Raw genomic sequence first — 17,597 nt, forward strand, 5'->3', positions numbered from 1 at the left:
AAATAAATACGGCAGAATCGATGAAAAAGTGTTTAAACTGACCGTGAACATTAACAGACCTAAGGTCCAGCCTTGTCAAGACCGACCATGTTGAACTGAAACAACCAAACGAAGCACAAGTCGCACTGTCGACGATCATACCTACGATTTTGAGCTTAAATAAAAAATTAATTATCAATAATAAATAATTAGGGTTTAATCGTGGAAAACGTGTTTAAACTGACCATTCACATTGTACCTGTCCTATCATGACCGGATGTTAAGCAACGTGAAGCAACCAAACGAAAAAATAAACAAAATATTTTCTCAATTTAAACCCAAAAATATAAATTTAACATTTTTACGTTTAGGTGTGCAATAAAAAAACAATTACGGCTTAAATACAGTTTAAACTGGACTGTCCAAATTTCGTAACGGACAGAAGAGAAACATGTATGCCAATGGAACCGACCAAACGAAAAACATTGTTTACAAACATACAAAATCAAAATATTAGCTTTTAACTATAAACGTTCAAAAATGGAAAAAAGTAAAAAAAAAAAGCGATAAAATAAAGAAAAAATTAAATAAAATTTTTAATTAATTAATAATATTAATAAAAAGTCAAAAAATCGTGTAGTATTGTGTCGGCACCACTGTGCACAGCATATCACTATAATCAGTATAACCTCCTCCTATCATAGTTTGATACAGAATCTGATTTTTTTGTTTAACAGTTATTGTTATAATTTAATATACATTTTTTTGAAAATATAGTTTGCATTTCTTTATGGATATGATAGAGGACGATGTTTCGGATCTGTCGGACGAAGAGGTGCCTTCGCTAGTTGAGGCGAGGTTCGACCCGGTCCCTGTGACCCTGATCACCGGTTACCTGGGCGCAGGTAAGACGACCCTCCTCAACTACATACTCACGGAACAGCATAACAAGAAAATCGCCGTCATACTCAACGAGTTCGGCGAGGGTGAGTTTATTCATTTGTTTAAATATTCAAATTTATATAAATTTTGTATTTTTATTTTTTTTATTGAAAAGGGAGCGCGATGGAGAAGAGTTTGTCTGTTGGAGAGAAGGGCCAATTGTACGAGGAGTGGCTCGAGCTACGTAATGGTTGCCTATGCTGTTCGGTGAAGTATGTGTACGTTTTGTCTTTCCTCTGACCGGTTATTTTTACTTTGCAAATCCCACAGGGACAATGGGATCAAGGCGATAGAGAACCTCATGAAAAAGAGAGGAAAATTCGACTACCTCCTGCTCGAGACGACAGGCCTCGCCGATCCAGGTCTGTTTTATCACCTTGTACATCGATAAGTAGCCTATTTAAAAAAAAAAGTTAGATAAATGTGGATCTTGTAAGGTATCATTCACAAGAGTCGTTCAGTGGAAGGAGAGCAGAAAATCTGCGTTTAATAAAGAAGTGTTACTTTGTTTATTCAATCTGTAAACTTTTGCAGGGCCGATCGCAACAATGTTCTGGCTAGACAAAGAACTCTGCAGCGATCTTGTCTTAGACGGTAAATTCTACATTTTCCTAATTATTGAATATTTTATTATTGATTAATTAATTAATTTATTTGATCAGGTGTGATCTCAGTTGTCGACGCGAAAAACGGTTTGAATGTAAAAGAAAACAAATAAGGCTGAAATTTTTTTTTTTTACTGTATGCTGATTCAGGTATTGACGAAGGGCCGGATGGCGACGGAAAGGCTGGAGAACGAACATGAATCTGCAGATTCGCCTGTCAGGTAAGACTACGATCTACGTTACGTATAAACGGCCAAATAATTTTTACATTTTGTTCGTGTGAACAGGCAAGTGGCGCTAGGTGATGTGATACTGCTTAATAAAACCGACCTGGCACTTCCTGAAGAGGTGGATGCTGTAAAAGCTGCCATAAAGTTTGTAAACTATGATAAAATGTTTCATTTTTAAAAATAATTTTTTATTTTTATCTTGTATACGCAGGTCAATCAATGACTCGGCGCCCATCGTAGAAACGTCTTACTCAAAGTATAACGCCAAACCATTCCTTCAGTGTAGTTTTCTAACCTTATTTTCTTTTCAGGGTGTGCCTTGATAAGATTTTAGACCTGAACGCATACTCTGGCAACAATGTAAACAGGTATGACGTCAAATCAATATTGTAATTGTTATTGCAATAATTGCTCTAAACATATATTTTTTAAAGGATTCAGTATCTTGTTAAAGAAATAATAACTGCGGCTGGCGACAATCATGTTGATAAAGTAAGACCCTAAATCATAATCTTACAGTGATATTTTTACACAGAGACACAAAAGAAAGGTCAATTGGTTGATTTTCATCACAGACGATTGGCACCGTCACGCTCCGCGTTGGGAAAATGGACAAGAAGTCGATTGATGACTTCGTGCAAAAGCTTCTCTGGGCGAAGGCGTTGAAGAACAAGGACGGGGAGACGGCAGAGGTCTTCCGGGCAAAGGGGGTCGTAAACACGGGCGAGGGGCATGTCATGCTTCAGACTGTGTACTCGACATATGACATCGAACCGATACAGATGGACCAGACTCAGGATACCGTTCTCGTCTTCATCGGTAAATGAGACAATTCTATACTTTGAATTTTGAAGTGTAACTGTTTTATTTTCTTTCCAGGTAAATTTCTCGACAAAGACTGCTTAATGGACATGCTCAAAGAATTTATAAAAACTGAGTAATATATGTGTTTTCTTTTCTCCCTAACTTGCCTCAGTCTGTTTTATTAAAATAATAGCATACCGAAATTTGGCATGTTTATTACAACGTACAAACATGGCAGAGAGTGTTCAAAAAATAATATATAGTGAAGAAATTGGTTGACAAAAAAAAAATTGTACTTACACTTTTTACACAAATTTCCTGTCTTATGACTCGATGATTGAATTTGAGTAAATATTGACAAACCTGTGATATAAAGGTTCTTCTTCCTTATCATTTATATACATAAATGCAAGCACATTTAACATGAACAATGTATTAAAAACCCATTTGTTTATGTGTACATACCTATTTACACTTTTATCCATTGAAATGTTACGGATTCTATATGTATATACAGACATATATTGATGATTTTCATCTAGCGGCTCATTTGCTTAGAATCTATGAATCTTTTACACTTGTATGCCATGTATCCATTGAAATGATACGGATTCTATATGTATGTACAGACATATATTGATGATTATCATCTAGCAGCTCATTTGCTTAGAATCTATACGTCCTGAATGACCGGGTACTCATGCCAGGGTCAGGTCATTCTCACTAAAAACATAATTCACCTAAGCCCTGAATATATGCAAAGTACAAAACATAACTAACTTTTCACTGGCTCAGCTTCTTAAACTTGAGAACTTTGTGTTTGCAAGTCGTGTAATGATTTAAAAAAAAATTCTGTAGGTATCAACATGCAGGCTTTGAACCAACTGGATAGGTTGAGCCCAATAAAACCACTGCCCTCGATTTAGCTGTGGGCAAACATACTGTTCTAGACTGGAAACAGAATAGAAAGAAAGAAAGATTTTTGTTCAAAGAGGGTTCCCAAGGTATGCAAGCATAAACTGTTACTTTAAATGAAAAACTAGGACGTGACCGTTTATCTTCGTTCAGTTCAGAATGCCTGGGGAAATGGAAAGGACATCATGGTATAAACCAAGGTCGGATATTCTCTCTATGTTCACGAGGCAAGCGAAAATTTAAAATCCTTAAATTTATCTGAGAATATGCAGTTCCTCCATGTAACGCTGATGAAACAGGACTGAATTTTAAGAAATTGCTCAAGAAAACACTTACCTATAAGCTTGACTCAGATGTAAAGGTGATAAAGTAACACATCAGGAAAATTTACACCTGGTTGTGATAAGAAAATCAACTAGGCCTCGGGGTCTAAAACATGTCTGTGTTCATGCCCTTCCAGCAGTCTACAAAGCATATTGAATGAGCGTCATGATTTTCACATTTGTACAAGGCAGTAAAAATACGATTGAAGGTAAGAAGGATTACCCAAAAAGGCTTTTTTTTTTTTTTTTTGATAATGCCCTTCTCATCCAAATGAAGAACTGACGACTGGAAATATCAGCATTAAGTCTAGAATTTAAAGAAACCGTAAAAAATTTGCTCATGCTTTCTGAAGAAAACGGTGAAATCACGAATCCAACAACGCTGCTCAAAAATGTTATTTACTCAGCTTAACTCTAATCCCCCATTGCTGCGATGCTTGATGAGAAGACGAGTGAACCGGGACGCAGATAAAAACACCATTTTAAACAACACACTGCTTCTCTGAACTTTGGTGTAAAAGTTCTCTAGTAGAGACTAGAGTGCAATATTCTCACCATCCTGTATGGGTCGACAGCTGTGTCAGAGCGCAAAATTTAAACTGTTCTGATTATCTCTCAGTAAAGGATTACATGTGATACCTAGTGTACCTTCCTGAAAAGTTTTTATTTAAAAAAATAAAAATAAATTTAAAAAAAATTATCATAACAATAAATATTTTTTCACACGTAAAATTTAATATATTTTTATGGTTTACGTCCATTCTATAGGAGTAAATTATTCTAATGGAGACTGACAGTAATGTGATCAGTATGGAGGGGTTCCATTACAGGGAGGTTTAAAATGTACAGAAATTGTATGTTTTTTTCTTTTGCCAGGGAATGCAAAAATTGTATGGTAAGAGGGGTTTCACGTATTAAGTCAAATCCTTAAAAAGAAAAACCATAATTTAAAAAAAAAAATTCATCTTGTAATAAAAACAACAACAATGATGGTAGAAATAAACAAATTGACTAAGCTAGGAAAAGATTTTCAGATTGCTGATTAAATAATTTATATACGAGTTGATAAAATTTAAATACTAATTATTTGTTTCCGTTTAAGAAGGGGCGTCGATATACGAGGGCAGGCTGGCGGGGATGAGTGTCTACGCTGTATGTACAAGGTGGACTAAGACTGCCCTTCAGTGTATTTTACAATATTATTTACAACGTACGAGGAAGTGATGGGAAATGGCGATGGGAAGTGCTCTAGTCGTTTGAGGACGGTGTGCTGGCCTGGTATTGCACTACACCACGGCAGATGAACATAAACGCCTTTATATGTTCAAGAAGTTTCGACGAGGTTCGTTCCCTTTAAATACAATTTTTATTTTTAAATTTTTGAATTATTCTTAAAAAATTATTTTCTTTACTCACTTGAGCAAGAGTAAGATAAAATTTTTTTTTGAAGCATTGTCCGCCTTCTCAGTCGGGAAGTTCTGCCTGCTCAGGTTTAAGTCGAGCCAATGCGCCAAGTTCGGCGTCATCTTGTTCAGAGCGATGAAAATATCGGCAAAAACGTTCAGTACGCTGCGTGGCGATGTGTCATGCCCGATGCACATCAGCATGGTGTGTACGAGGTGTTCGCCGTGGGTGTTTACAATCTGTGCCGCCCATTGGTAGTGCTGGCTGTTTGAGATTATCATGCAGAGGAGCTGCCCGGCGGTGCTCACCGTATGGCCCTCCGGCATCGTTAGTGCAGATGTAGCTGTACAAAACCGTCTTTTATTACGACCGAGTTTTAAATCAAACATATAAAAAAGCTTACCAAAACTGAAAAGTCCGCTCAGGTTGATTGTCGCCTCGAGAAACGCCATGTTTCGCTTACATATAGCTGTTATAAGGGTGAAATAAACTTGTACAACATCTGCTGAACTCGAACCTTCATTGTTCATGACCAGTGACATCGTCGTATCCGACACAGAACGTATCAAATTCATGAGCAATTGGTTGTGTGATGGCGATTTACCAAACATTATATACAACTATTTAAAAAACCCTCAGATTGAATAATTTACTTTAAAAAAAAAAGATAAATAAATAAAACATTAAAAATACCTGTTTTGTGAGCTCGAGCATGACGGTATTAGGCTGGACAATATAACCGGAGAGGGCCAATCGGACGAACTCCTCGACCAACGGTATTGACCGGTCATCGATAAGGGTTATTATCGAACTTTTGATACACTTACAAACTTGCTGGAATGCCAAAAAAAGTTTATTTACGAGTAACGAAACCATCAATATGACAAGCTTACCTCGGTTACGACCGGACTGGACGACCAATGTTCTGTTATCGCTCTCAGCAGTGGCAGTAACCTCCTGAGTATGATCATGACCGGCGAATCGCCATTTACCTTTTCATTCAGGTAAATCGATGAACACAGATTCGCCAACATTTTCAGCCTCATCACTATAATATCCCTGGCTGAGTCGTTATTCTGTTCAACAAAAATATAACTATATTCAATTTATAATTATTTATTTATAATAAATAGTAGGTTATAACTGGCTATATACTACAAACCAAATCAACATACCAACCATGGAGGTTTGGGATTCACTTGTGACATTAATTTTTCATCTTAACCATACTTTACATAAAAACTATAAATCAATTGAAATAATTAATTGGAATAAACCAAAACATATCGAATAATTACTAAAGAACCTGCACTTAAATAAAAGGTACCTGTGGCCACTTCATGTGTAGCTGAGAATTCAACTCAATTACACACAATTTGAATATTGGGGGGGGGGGCAGTTGGACTGATGACTTGGTGTCTCGAATACTGAAGTGCCAGGGTACTGAGAGTCCCAGCTCAACCATACTTTACATAAAAAATATAAATCAATATAAATGGTCTAGTTATAAATGCAAGGTGTGAATATCTACTACCGAAAATAATTAATGCCATACTATGACAAACAGACTCAGCAGAAAAAGGCAGTTTTTTGCCGGAGTCATTGACATTGTGGCATCGGCTGAAGATGAGAAAACTCCTATTTACCTAACAGTCGAAGCAAGAATGGTGGTACACCCGGGAAACTGCGGGTTTTCTATGTAAATTCACAGTTACAGAAATAGGATCAAACCATGATTCTCTGGAATTAATGGCACAAAAGAATTTTTTGCTATGATTTATGCATTCGCCGCATGCTGCATTTGCGGTGCATACATGCATAAAATTAGCGTTCGAGCAGCTCCAAAATGAACCGGAAAACATAAAGCGTATAATTTTAACATGCCCAGAATACGAAGGGGCAAGACAGAAATTTTGTTGTCTGGGTGTATACTCAGGGAAATTTTGGGCGACAATTTTGAAAAAAATACAATGAAACCCATCTACAACCGACAGCTAAGGGAACCGAAAAATTGCCTGTTGTGGAGGGGTGGGTACCATTATCAATATTGCCAAAATATTTATATTTATTATGTATTTAAAAATAAATTTATTATGTGAACATATTTGAAACATTAAAAAAATCAATATAAAATAATAAATTTTAAACAAGTATGTAAAAATTTTGAAATATGTTTGTAAAAATTCATGTTCTAAAAAAATATTGTGTAATTTTCTTTTGATTTGCTTCGAACTTTTTTCCTTTACGATAATTTCTTCTTGTTTACATATTTGTTGTACTTATGATTTTCCTTCTTGAAGGTGGGATAATAGGTCATCTAGATCTAGATGACCTATTATCCCACCTTCAAGAAGGAAAAATCATAAGTTAAACTGTTGAGGTCAAAATATAAGGAAACATCATATTTGTTGTGTTATTGTGTCATAACTATTTGAATCTCAGATAAGGTATGGTTAGGAACCTGGGCGTATTTTGCCCCAGGCAGAGAAGGGAATTGATATCCTCCTAAAACGCTCTATTAAAACATTTGGGATAAAATCATCATAATATGACCATACTGTTTGTTGGAAAAAAAAGAAAAAAAAAAAAGGAAAAAGGTATGATTTACATAAGAGGCATGTAAGTTGACTAGCAGACTCTAGCAACTTATTTATATGATATAAGGAAAAAATGTTAGACTACAATTATTCCATAATTATATGATTATGGTCAGGTTATATGAAGATATGAGACTATATGTTGGTTGTACATGAATGCATTGATCGTAAAAAGAGGTTGTACTATGGATATGTAGAGAAATATGGCTAAGCTTTGGACATATAGTTTAATTGACCAAGCTGTAAATATCTATAATATAAATTACTATATATATCATGAGTAAAAAATAAGTACCTCTTGGCTGAGTGCATTGGCAATGTCAGTGGTGTAGTCGTTAACGATGATTTCAAGTTTTGAGACCATATCTTCGTAAGGAATTAGTGATAGGAGTTTCCCGATCGAGTACATGATCCTTATGCACTCGTCCTCACGGAGCCTCTTGTGATCGAGAGCCTCTTGACAAGCATTGAGCAACGCTGGAACGTACGGCTTGATTGAAGTCGTGCACTCTCTTGTCACATCTTTGAGCGCCATGGTCGCCGAAGTCGACGTTGAAGGGTTTTGCAGCGACGTTACGAGGGTCGTTATAAGGCAGGAGAGCATGTCGCTGTGGTACTCCCACCATTCGGCATACGCGCCGATGGCCATGTTGAGTGAGTTTACGACCTGAGCGTTGACCAAGTTGGGCGGGACATTGACAAGAAGTGATATCACAGCTTTACGCTCCTCCTGGTCTACCATGCCAGACAGGATGACATTGTTTTCATCGCCTTCTATACCGTCGCAGTCTTCCTCCTCGCAGTTCCATGGCGTCTCGGCCAACGAGTGTACGAGGTGCAACACTGATTCGACCTCCTGCCACGTCTTCGCATTCCGCAATGTGTTCTCAAGCAAAGATATTAAAAATTTCCTAATAAATAAATAACAATTTACCTAGAAAAAAAAAGTTCTAATTAACAAAAAAAAAGAGGCAAAAATCATAAAAATTGTTTATGAGGGCTTACAATCGTATCGGCAATGTCCTGCCTGTATATCCTGAGAAGTTCCGCTTCGGATGCAGTGAGGGTGACCCCGTCCGGCGGGTACTGTGACTTGTACAGTAGAATGCGGCAAACCTCCTTGTATAGGGGCTCAAGTATGTCGGAGACAATTTTCTTTGATTCCTCATCCAGCATATTCCTGTCGTCCTAGAAATGAGACGCGAAAATAGCATTGTACAGGTTGATAATTATGAATATTAAGAGAGAGAAAAAAACCCTACATGAAGTGTCGACCAGAATGAGACCATTAGATGGCTGTAAGTCTCATCGTTTGGAAAAGAGCCAGGCGTTGAAAGACAAGTGAGCAAGGACTGCAGCCACGTTTTAATAATTTCTACACTGTGGCTGTCGTTGGATGCCAGGTGTTCCAGTAAAATATAACCGTGAGCCTCGCCGAACAATATGTACAAATTGTATAAATTTGTAATAAAATCCTTCCAGGTGAGCAGGAAAATTAAATATGAATAAAAATAAATTTTATTTAGAATAAATACAAAATCTTGCACATACTTGGTTTTTGGATTTCTGCAAGAGAGGAAGTGTACGGAGTATGATCTCGAGGCCAGGCAGTATCGATCGTTTGTACTCATGCGTCGAAGGGTTGGTCATGATTTGGCAAAGCGCCTCGATTTCATGATCGCAGTCCCTGAAAAGAGCAAATGTTGTATTAACAGTAATACTGTACACAACGTCACCGTATACTTACTCGAAAGGATCACTGGCCTGCGCCTCCTGGATCACGTTGACAAGTTTTGCAGCTATGCCCAGGCAATCGGGCAGGACTGTGTTGTCAAGTGAGACCCAAGTGTAGACACCCTTTGCCGCAAGTGACCTGATCTCGCTATTGTTGTAATCCAAAAGGCTTTCAAGCGTCACCATGACTTTTAAAAATTAAAAAAAATAAATAAGTAAATAAAAAATAAAATGATAAATTCTGTAAGACTATCAAATTTGTACCTTGAGGCCAGGCTAGCTTTAATGCCTCCTTCACTGCGATTCTCTGTGAATGTACCAATGTCACCGAGCTCAGCTGTAAAAGTGATGAGCCCGAATTTTAAATTCGCTTTATGTGAAATAAATAAAATAAAGTAAATAATTCAATGAGTGACTGATATAAAATGAGAGATGATTTACCTCATTGGGAATGACTGAGAGGACTTCAAGCAATATCCAGACAGATCTTTCCTGCGAGATGTTAGGCAGGTTTTCTGGCCTGAATATGTTGTAGATATCTTCGATTGAGTTCTTCCAGTATTGTGGCGTCACTTTCAGCAAGAAGACGGCGAGCTGCAATTCAAAGAAAACAATTTAGAAAATTATTCTACACCGAGTTATAAAGATTGTTTTACTCACGGCGGAGCAAAGCCTGTTGAGTACTATCTTCGGCCCGGACGAGTAGGCGATTATCGCCTGGAGAATATTACCCTTCATTGTTTCGTACTCGTCCTCCGTAACCTCAGCCCAGTTGTTGACTATTTTCAAATAGAGAGTGTTCGAGCCGAAAAACTGAGCCTCGCAGGTCTGAAACAACATATAATTTTTTTTTAAACATTTAGTACACTTTTAAATTTATTTCATTCCATAAGTAATGATTGTTCTGAAGAAGCTAATTGGTCATAAGTTCAACAAATCTGGCTCTGACAGTGTATCAAACATTACAATGAATTCGTTTTGGATTTAAAAATGTTTAATGTTTTAATCATACATGACCCAGTGGCATCTATGTTTACGCTATTACAGCCTGACGGTAGAAAAAAAAAAAAATCTCCAATCGAAAGTGTATTAAATGCCATGCTGCAGTACAATTAATCTTTCGAGGAAGATAAAATAATCTTGATAAAATTTAGTAAATATTTGAATTCAAGTCGACTAGACTTAATGTATGCCATTTTTTTCTGACACAGACTGACATGAAGTCGACAGTGACATGTAACATGGAATATTTCATTGAAAGCGAATTAAACCTTATGATGTTGTACAAATAAACCATTCAGCGAAGATAAAATCAGATTGTTCATAAAATATATTAATTAATACTGAGTGGTGAGATATGATGTCGACCATTTTTCTCCTCATACAACCTAATAAGAAGTCGACAGACACATCACATGGAATAAATCATTAAAAGCGTATTAGACATTAAGCTGCAGTACAGTTAATCAGTCTTGAAGAAGAGAAAATAATCTTTACAAAAACTTGTTTTGTACTCAAGTATAACTTAAGTAACTTTTGTATTCAAGTAGACCAGACTCGATGTCGGCCATGTTTATACTGTACAAGCAGTGAAATGGAATCGACAGTGACACAAAATATGAAATCTGCTATTGACATGGTTGTAAACTTCTGCTGTACAAATACTCCGTTAAGAGTAAGAGAAAGATTGTTCATAAAATACATTAATTACTTAAGTGGTAAGACATATCGGCTATGTTTACGAAGTCAGATCTGTATAGGAGTCACCGGTGACAGGTACGCAGTGTGACTATGACATGATAAAACGCCAAAATTGATGTTATAAGTTAACGAAATCATATAAACCGTGATGGCCCAGGCTAGGTGAATCGTAATTCAACTGATTGTAAAGTAAAATGTAAATAAACTTTCTCACCCTATTCGGCTGGAGGAGTTCCCAGACGAGGCTCCAGGCGTGAGACGAGTTCTGAAGCATCATGAGCCAATGATGAGCCTCGGCCTGGAGCGTGGAGTTGATCCTGTAAAACTGGGCCAAAGCGCTTTCCACATTCTCGACGAGCACCTCCATATCAGGACGGTCGGATCGACGGATTCGACCGCAATCCAGATGAGGACGAGGACAGCCTTGGACCGCTGACTTGATCGTTGTTAGCGTTTGAAAACTACGAAGTGGGACGGAACAGCTGACTAACGGTGCCCTGATAAACAACTAAAAACGAATTTCCAAATTAAAAAAAAATCCCTTTCTTTGAAATTTTACGCATTAAACAAAAATCTAATAAATGATTAGATTTTTGTTCGATTTTAAAATATTTAATCAGCCATTTTATCCGGGGGGAAATTTTGGTTTTTGTACTCAAAGCCGACGCCCCTCCGGAATTTTATCTAAACATCAAACCAAACTAATTATTAATAGACTTATTTCTAAAATTAATTATAATCGTTCAATTATTAAACATTGGTTGAAGCTTGAATCATCTTCGGCAGTAACCAGGGGACATTTCAAAATTATGTTTTGGGTCAGATCGGGTGCCCGTCAAGGTTGTATACTAAGTCCCTTGTTATTCTCCTACAAAACATTAAATAAGTCGATTTGTTTCTCAATAATAATTACTACAATTACGAACTATTTTTTTAAGTAATGAATCGTATAAAATCAATCATAATTGAATTTTGGCGGTTATCAATCCCAGGCGTAATCAATAATTAATCAACCGGTTTAAATCAATATCCAATTTGAACAGGCATAAATTATATTGCCTCGCAAACGCTAGATTTTTTTTGTTGACAATTTTCGTAGTTTTTAAAAATTATTATTACTTCAATTATTAATATAAAAAGGCTGGATGTTAAATAAAATAAAAATAAATATATAAAATACATCAGGCATCTGCTTTTGAAAATGCTGGGGGACGGAACAGCTGAGCAGAATGTCCACTGCCTTGATGAACCAAAGCGCTGACTAAAATGTAATTTCCAATAATAATGAAAAAAATAAATAAATCAAAATTTCTCGCATTAAACCAAAATCAATAATTTTTTAGGTTTAAAAAATATAATTAGGCGTTTTTTTTCACAAAAATTGGCTTTCTCAAACGGGGTGCCCCCTCTTTGATTTCGACAAAACAACAAACAAGTCGACCTGTTTCTCACTAATAATGACAAAAATTAATTACAATTGATCAATTATGAACCTTTTTTTAACTAATGAATCGTATAAAATCAATCATAAATGTCAATCTCAATCTTAATTGTATTTTGGCGGTAATCATTCCAACGCTTAATCAATAATCAACCGGTTTAAATCAATATCCAATGTGAAAAGACTTAAATTATATTACCTCATAAAGGCTAAACAACGGGTTTTTTGGCATTTTTTTCCCCCAGTAAAGGGTGGGTTTTTCTTCCGCATTTTCCGGGATTTTCCGCCCGGAGATTATTTCTCCCCTCACTGAGTTTTTCCCCTGTCATCAGCACTGTCGGTATCAGAGAATCTCGCTCTTGACGGATTTTTTTCGGGCTGGAAGAACTACGAAGTTGGTATGTTTTTTTCTCCCCCAATACTTTCTTTTTTTTAAATTTGTACTGAAGTATCTTTCAATTGTGTTATCATTCCGATTTTAAAAGGTCCCTTCTGGGAAAATCAAGCGTGAGGCCAGTGAAAATCTATTAAATACCAGCTTTGAAAAGGAGGTAAATGATTTTTTCTTGTCATCTTTATAAAAATAAAATCGGAAAAAACACGTAGTTTTGATACACTGACAGTCAATACGAGAAAATAAAAGATGGAACGACATAGAGCTTGTGAGTCAGTGATTGATCATCAATCAAATTATCACACTGTGGCTCTGCTATGGCTCCTTTGTTCCTTCGCTCAATTTGGGCTCTACTGAGATCTTTATTCATTTATTATCTCTCATTAGCCAGGCCTTCCCATTCCACGTCTCGGTTGGGAATCAGATATAGATGCATATTAGTTGGAGTGTGTAATACACTGCGCCCTTTAAGGTTTTATCCTCTGTTCTGTGCCTGTAGCACACCACTGAGTCCTATTTCAAGGCATTTGATTAGTACGCCCAGTTTCAGTGGTTTGAATTCCTCCTACACATTGAAGCATTTCCTACTGCGAGTAAGTGTAGCGCCTCAGTTTGTTAATAGATGTGTTTGTGACTCTTACGCTTCTTTGTAGAAATTGCACATATGTCAATCTTATTTAAATGTCTGTTTAGTTTGCAGTGTCCTGTTAAGAATCCTGCTAGTATTCGTGGTTTTTTCCTATTTCCTTTGATAAATTCTATCGATGATGATGGTGATAAGGAGACTAAGAAGTGAGGTTTGTGTTCCCCAGGCCTTCTGGCTTATTGCACCTTCCTTGTTCCCTGGTTTAGTGCAATCGACTCTATCCTTCTTCTTAGAAGTATTAGGTTATTGTCTGTCGCTGCTACAATTTCATTTCCTAGGTTTTTTTCTATATGTTAAGTTATGTGTATAGAAGAAATATACATGATAACGAATCCAATTAAATAACAAACATTCCCAGCATATAAAATTGAAAGCCCACTAACAGTTGGAACATGGCCAACTGTACTCAGAGGGCCAACAATTTTACTTGTTTACAGATAGCAGTAAAATTGGTGAAGAAAATGTGGGTTGTGCATTTGTCGTATTGAACAGAGGTTCAGAAATATACGGTGAAATGCACAAACTCCCGGTTTAGCAAAAATCAGGCTGAATTATTTACAATCCTGAAGGCATTACAATGGATCAAAATGTAATTTAAAAAAACGAGAGACTCGGAAGACAACAGAAAGATCCAACTCAGAACAGACAGTGACGTTATCCTCAAGGTAACAGCGAATCACAAAATTTACAACAGGGAGGCAGAAATGATTAGAAAAATATGGAATTTGGAGATGAATTTAAATACAAAGATCAAGATGGGTTGGATACAAGCACGTAATAGTATCCGCGCTAACAAGCTAATCGATACATATCAATGCAAAAAAAAAAAAAAAAAAAAAAGATAAGGAAGTGAACAACGGCCCGGCCCAATGGAAACATGAATGGACAAATACAGAAAAAGGCTGAACAACAAAAAGGATTTTTCCAACAATTTCCTCCTAACAAATAAGAAATAGGCATAGTGGTAGATTACCAATGGCTCTAATTGAATACGGAGAACAAGCATACCTCAATAGATTCAGAATAATAATCAACCTTCTCTGCAACCGAGCAAACATGAAATACCTAATTTATAGATGTGAAATGTTCGAAACCAATTGTGCAACTCTGATCCAAAAAATTGTATATAATGGATAATTACGGTAAACAAGCAAGGAAATGCTGATCCACAAGTTCTAGGAAGATTTCTGACAATTGTCGAATCGATGTATCTGAATGAAGATTGATAAGAGTGATGATGAAATTAGGAAGCAAGGTTTGCGCTCCTCAGGCACTGCAGCCTTCTAGGTATTGTAGTTCCCTAGTTCAGTGCAATCGACTCAACCCTTCTCAAAAGTATTAGGTCATTAGGTTATTGCTCAGTTTTATTCCCTAGGTTTGTCGTTTATGCTAGGTTAAATTCCATTGAGCTGTTTCCTCATCATTGCATAATCTGCAGATGAGATCATCGTTATATATGCTTGTTTTTTTAAATTTAATTTATTAAAACTGGTTTTATTAGAATAATATATAGAATAAATAAATATTTACATTCTTATAAAACCATTGTTACAATAATGTTTACATTTCACTAATTTTTAACTACACTAGTTCATATGGCTTTGTTCTTTTTAACCTTCTTTTCTCAATTGCCAATTTTTTGTTTCTGAGGAAAATAATTGCATTTTTAGATCTGATGTTTAATTTAAAAATAAACAATGATAACAATTTCTATAGTATGTAGTGTGCGACTTTTTTTCTCTATTAATTTATTTTTTATTATCGCAGGAGGAAAAAGTAAAATGTACAAAGTCATCACAATGGTGGCCGGCATTGCGTTGGCAGTCGCATTTGCGTTCTACACACACTATTATAATAGTGAAGAGGCAGAGCAGGAAAGAGAGTAAATTGATCGATTTTTTTTTTTTTTTTTTTTTTTTTTTAATAAAAAACTGAATATTTTTCTCTCTCTTTTCAGTCATATTAACCTGGAGAGGGAGAGAAGACGGAGGAACAGTACAAGACGCAGCGATGAGAACATAAGTAATGCCAGATGACGCTTATAGGATTTAAATATTTACCCCCCCCCCTGTTTAATTTTCCAGTTCGCCAGAGAAGAAGCGACATAATGGGCAAATTATCCAATGACTGTCTAGTCTGCCCGATATGCCAGGAAAGATGCTACCACAGGGAGCAGGTCTGGTTCTGCCGCGAATGCTGCTCGGCTTACCACTACATCTGCATCCGGCGATGGTTCTCGGAGAACAACACCTGCCCGTCATGTCGTTGCACAGTCAGACTTCCCGCCCTCTACACGTGCCTATGCGGACGCGTCGAAAATCCCAGACATGTAAGTGATTTCCCGTTTTTAAATATTTTGTTATACAATTTATTTTAACTCGCCCGCAGAACATAAACATTTTGCCGCACACCTGCAACCTCGGGTGTATGAATTGTGGAGAATCTTGCCACCCCGGACCCTGCCTGTGATGTAAACTGTAAATTTCTTTTTACTGTTAATATGTAATTAAAAAAATAAGTTTTACAAAGTATGAACATGTTTTCAAAAGCAATAACAATTAAGTGCCTCAAATATTAATTATATTAAGTTTTTTTACGTTTTTAAGACAACTTCAGACTTCATACATGAGTTTTTCATTTAAATAACCATGTAGAAACCATTTGTACATTGAGGACAGCAGACTGGAAGCGACCCCTCTCAACGTCATCATCTCTAACAAGTTAACATAAAAATCAGTTTACCATTTTTTTGTTTTTTAATTGTATGTATATATTATTTGAATAAAAAAACTTTTTTTTTTATTTATGTACCTTATTTGGATCTCATATACCATTTCAAAATCCTACATTTAACTTGCACACTTGATTAAAATGTCAGTGGGATGGTTACAACGTGGTTATAGATAACCGTATTACAACCTCACATTGTTTCGCTGCCTTGAGTTATAGGTTGGTATCCTGTATTTGTAATCCTTTTTAAAAAAGATGGTTCTTACTTACATTAAATTGTTTTGCAACAATTTAATGTGAGTAGGAACCATCTTTTTTAAAAAGGATTGAACTCCACACTCGCCACATCATTTATAATTTCTATCCTGTATTTGTTTCCCCACCCCTCCAAATCTTTCACACTCACTTCTCAATCGCTTTACAATCAATCTGTCTTTCTCAGTCACTACTAAATGATACATTTATTTAAAAAATTTAATAAAATAATGAGCATTGAATAGGGTGAGGGTTATGAGAAATAAAGAAAAAATAGTGTTATGTTTTTTTTTTTCCATTTTAATCCCATAATAAACATTAGAAAATTCATTATTATTTTTTGTTTTGTAAAAAAAAATTAATAATAAAATATTATATAAGTCTTTTGTTTTCTTCGATAATTGATCTGTAGAAAACTTTAAAGTTTCAAAATACTTTTTCAAAGTACAATTACATGAGATTTATATATCTTAAAAATCCATAAAAACGTCTAACAAAAAACCGATATAAATAAATATTTCAATAATAATAATAATAATAGTAAAATTCACCGATTGGTGGAAAGACTAAAATGAGGAGTACTGGGCTGGTATGACCATTCGTCGTAGTCCAGGCCCTTTGTCATGGCTCAATTTTGGCGCTGTTTACGGCGCAGAAGGTACAATTGATGAGTGTAAAGACACGAAAAAATATCACAAATATTTTCCTGGGCAAGATTACAGTAGAAATACAAAAGAAAAAACTTATTATAAATAATAATAAATCATGATCATTATGATTATGACTAATTACCCATGATTTTATCTTTGATTTTAATTTTTTTTTCAATAAAATTTAAAGCTTTTTATTTCCAATAGAAATTTTTATATACAACCAGTTTCCGTTCTTATTTGTATA

General features: G+C 35.8%; 3 protein-coding genes across 5 annotated transcripts; 2 read left to right on the plus strand and 1 right to left on the minus strand.

The window, feature by feature from the left end:
- The first annotated feature begins 649 nt into the window (after window positions 1-649).
- LOC106667359 (COBW domain-containing protein 1-like) lies at window positions 650-2,699 on the plus strand. The gene is made up of 12 exons (XM_014395257.2): window positions 650-965; window positions 1,037-1,133; window positions 1,192-1,283; window positions 1,456-1,515; window positions 1,584-1,621; window positions 1,677-1,747; window positions 1,814-1,900; window positions 1,968-2,012; window positions 2,068-2,124; window positions 2,191-2,248; window positions 2,332-2,575; window positions 2,636-2,699. The coding sequence occupies exons 1-12, from the start codon at window positions 770-772 to the stop codon at window positions 2,695-2,697; spliced, it is 1,107 nt and encodes a 368-aa protein (XP_014250743.1). The 5' UTR covers window positions 650-769; the 3' UTR covers window positions 2,698-2,699.
- A 2,050-nt stretch (window positions 2,700-4,749) lies between these two features.
- Window positions 4,750-11,721, minus strand: LOC106667435 (importin-13). Its single transcript, XM_014395389.2, has 14 exons — window positions 11,449-11,721; window positions 10,194-10,361; window positions 9,975-10,127; window positions 9,798-9,870; window positions 9,547-9,721; window positions 9,351-9,486; window positions 9,062-9,274; window positions 8,805-8,987; window positions 8,095-8,733; window positions 6,096-6,278; window positions 5,896-6,036; window positions 5,606-5,822; window positions 5,215-5,545; window positions 4,750-5,149 (listed from the first exon to the last, which is right to left on the minus strand). Exons 1-14 carry the CDS (start codon window positions 11,599-11,601, stop codon window positions 5,047-5,049), a joined length of 2,868 nt encoding a protein of 955 aa, XP_014250875.1. The 5' UTR covers window positions 11,602-11,721; the 3' UTR covers window positions 4,750-5,046.
- Window positions 11,722-12,659: 938 nt separating this feature from the next.
- Window positions 12,660-16,517, plus strand: LOC106667459 (transcriptional repressor NF-X1). 3 transcript variants are annotated; one of them, XM_014395419.2, is made up of 7 exons: window positions 12,660-13,073; window positions 13,161-13,226; window positions 15,483-15,597; window positions 15,673-15,737; window positions 15,800-16,044; window positions 16,104-16,192; window positions 16,322-16,517. In XM_014395419.2, the coding sequence occupies exons 3-6, from the start codon at window positions 15,497-15,499 to the stop codon at window positions 16,182-16,184; spliced, it is 492 nt and encodes a 163-aa protein (XP_014250905.1). In that variant the 5' UTR covers window positions 12,660-13,073; window positions 13,161-13,226; window positions 15,483-15,496; the 3' UTR covers window positions 16,185-16,192; window positions 16,322-16,517. The 3 variants fall into 3 exon arrangements, with proteins under 3 accessions (XP_014250905.1, XP_014250904.1, XP_014250906.1); XM_014395418.2 differs by lacking the exon at window positions 16,322-16,517 and having other exon boundaries at window positions 16,104-16,246; XM_014395420.2 differs by lacking the exons at window positions 13,161-13,226; window positions 16,322-16,517 and having other exon boundaries at window positions 12,700-13,073; window positions 16,104-16,246.
- The last annotated feature ends 1,080 nt before the right edge of the window (window positions 16,518-17,597 follow it).

The sequence above is a fragment of the Cimex lectularius genome, unplaced genomic scaffold (assembly GCF_000648675.2).
Source record: "Cimex lectularius strain Harlan isolate CLEC.00 unplaced genomic scaffold, Clec_2.1 scaffold10, whole genome shotgun sequence".
NCBI lineage: Eukaryota > Metazoa > Arthropoda > Insecta > Hemiptera > Cimicidae > Cimex > Cimex lectularius.

Excerpts from the sequence above, each read along its gene's own strand:
- LOC106667359 (XM_014395257.2), top strand. The coding sequence starts at position 770 with ATGGATATGATAGAGGACGATGTTTCGGATCTGTCGGACGAAGAGGTG. Across the intron at positions 966-1,036 it reads ACTCAACGAGTTCGGCGAGG|GGAGCGCGATGGAGAAGAGT; the intron begins GTGAGTTTATTC and ends TTTATTGAAAAG. Across the intron at positions 2,249-2,331 it reads GCGACAATCATGTTGATAAA|ACGATTGGCACCGTCACGCT; the intron begins GTAAGACCCTAA and ends TTTTCATCACAG.
- LOC106667435 (XM_014395389.2), bottom strand. The coding sequence starts at position 11,601 with ATGGAGGTGCTCGTCGAGAATGTGGAAAGCGCTTTGGCCCAGTTTTAC. Across the intron at positions 8,734-8,804 it reads AGGACATTGCCGATACGATT|GTAAATTGTTATTTATTTAT; the intron begins GTAAGCCCTCAT and ends TTTTTTTTCTAG. Across the intron at positions 6,279-8,094 it reads CCAATGCACTCAGCCAAGAG|AATAACGACTCAGCCAGGGA; the intron begins GTACTTATTTTT and ends TTTGTTGAACAG.
- LOC106667459 (XM_014395419.2), top strand. The coding sequence starts at position 15,497 with ATGTACAAAGTCATCACAATGGTGGCCGGCATTGCGTTGGCAGTCGCA. Across the intron at positions 15,598-15,672 it reads GAGGCAGAGCAGGAAAGAGA|TCATATTAACCTGGAGAGGG; the intron begins GTAAATTGATCG and ends CTCTCTTTTCAG. Across the intron at positions 15,738-15,799 it reads ACGCAGCGATGAGAACATAA|TTCGCCAGAGAAGAAGCGAC; the intron begins GTAATGCCAGAT and ends TTAATTTTCCAG.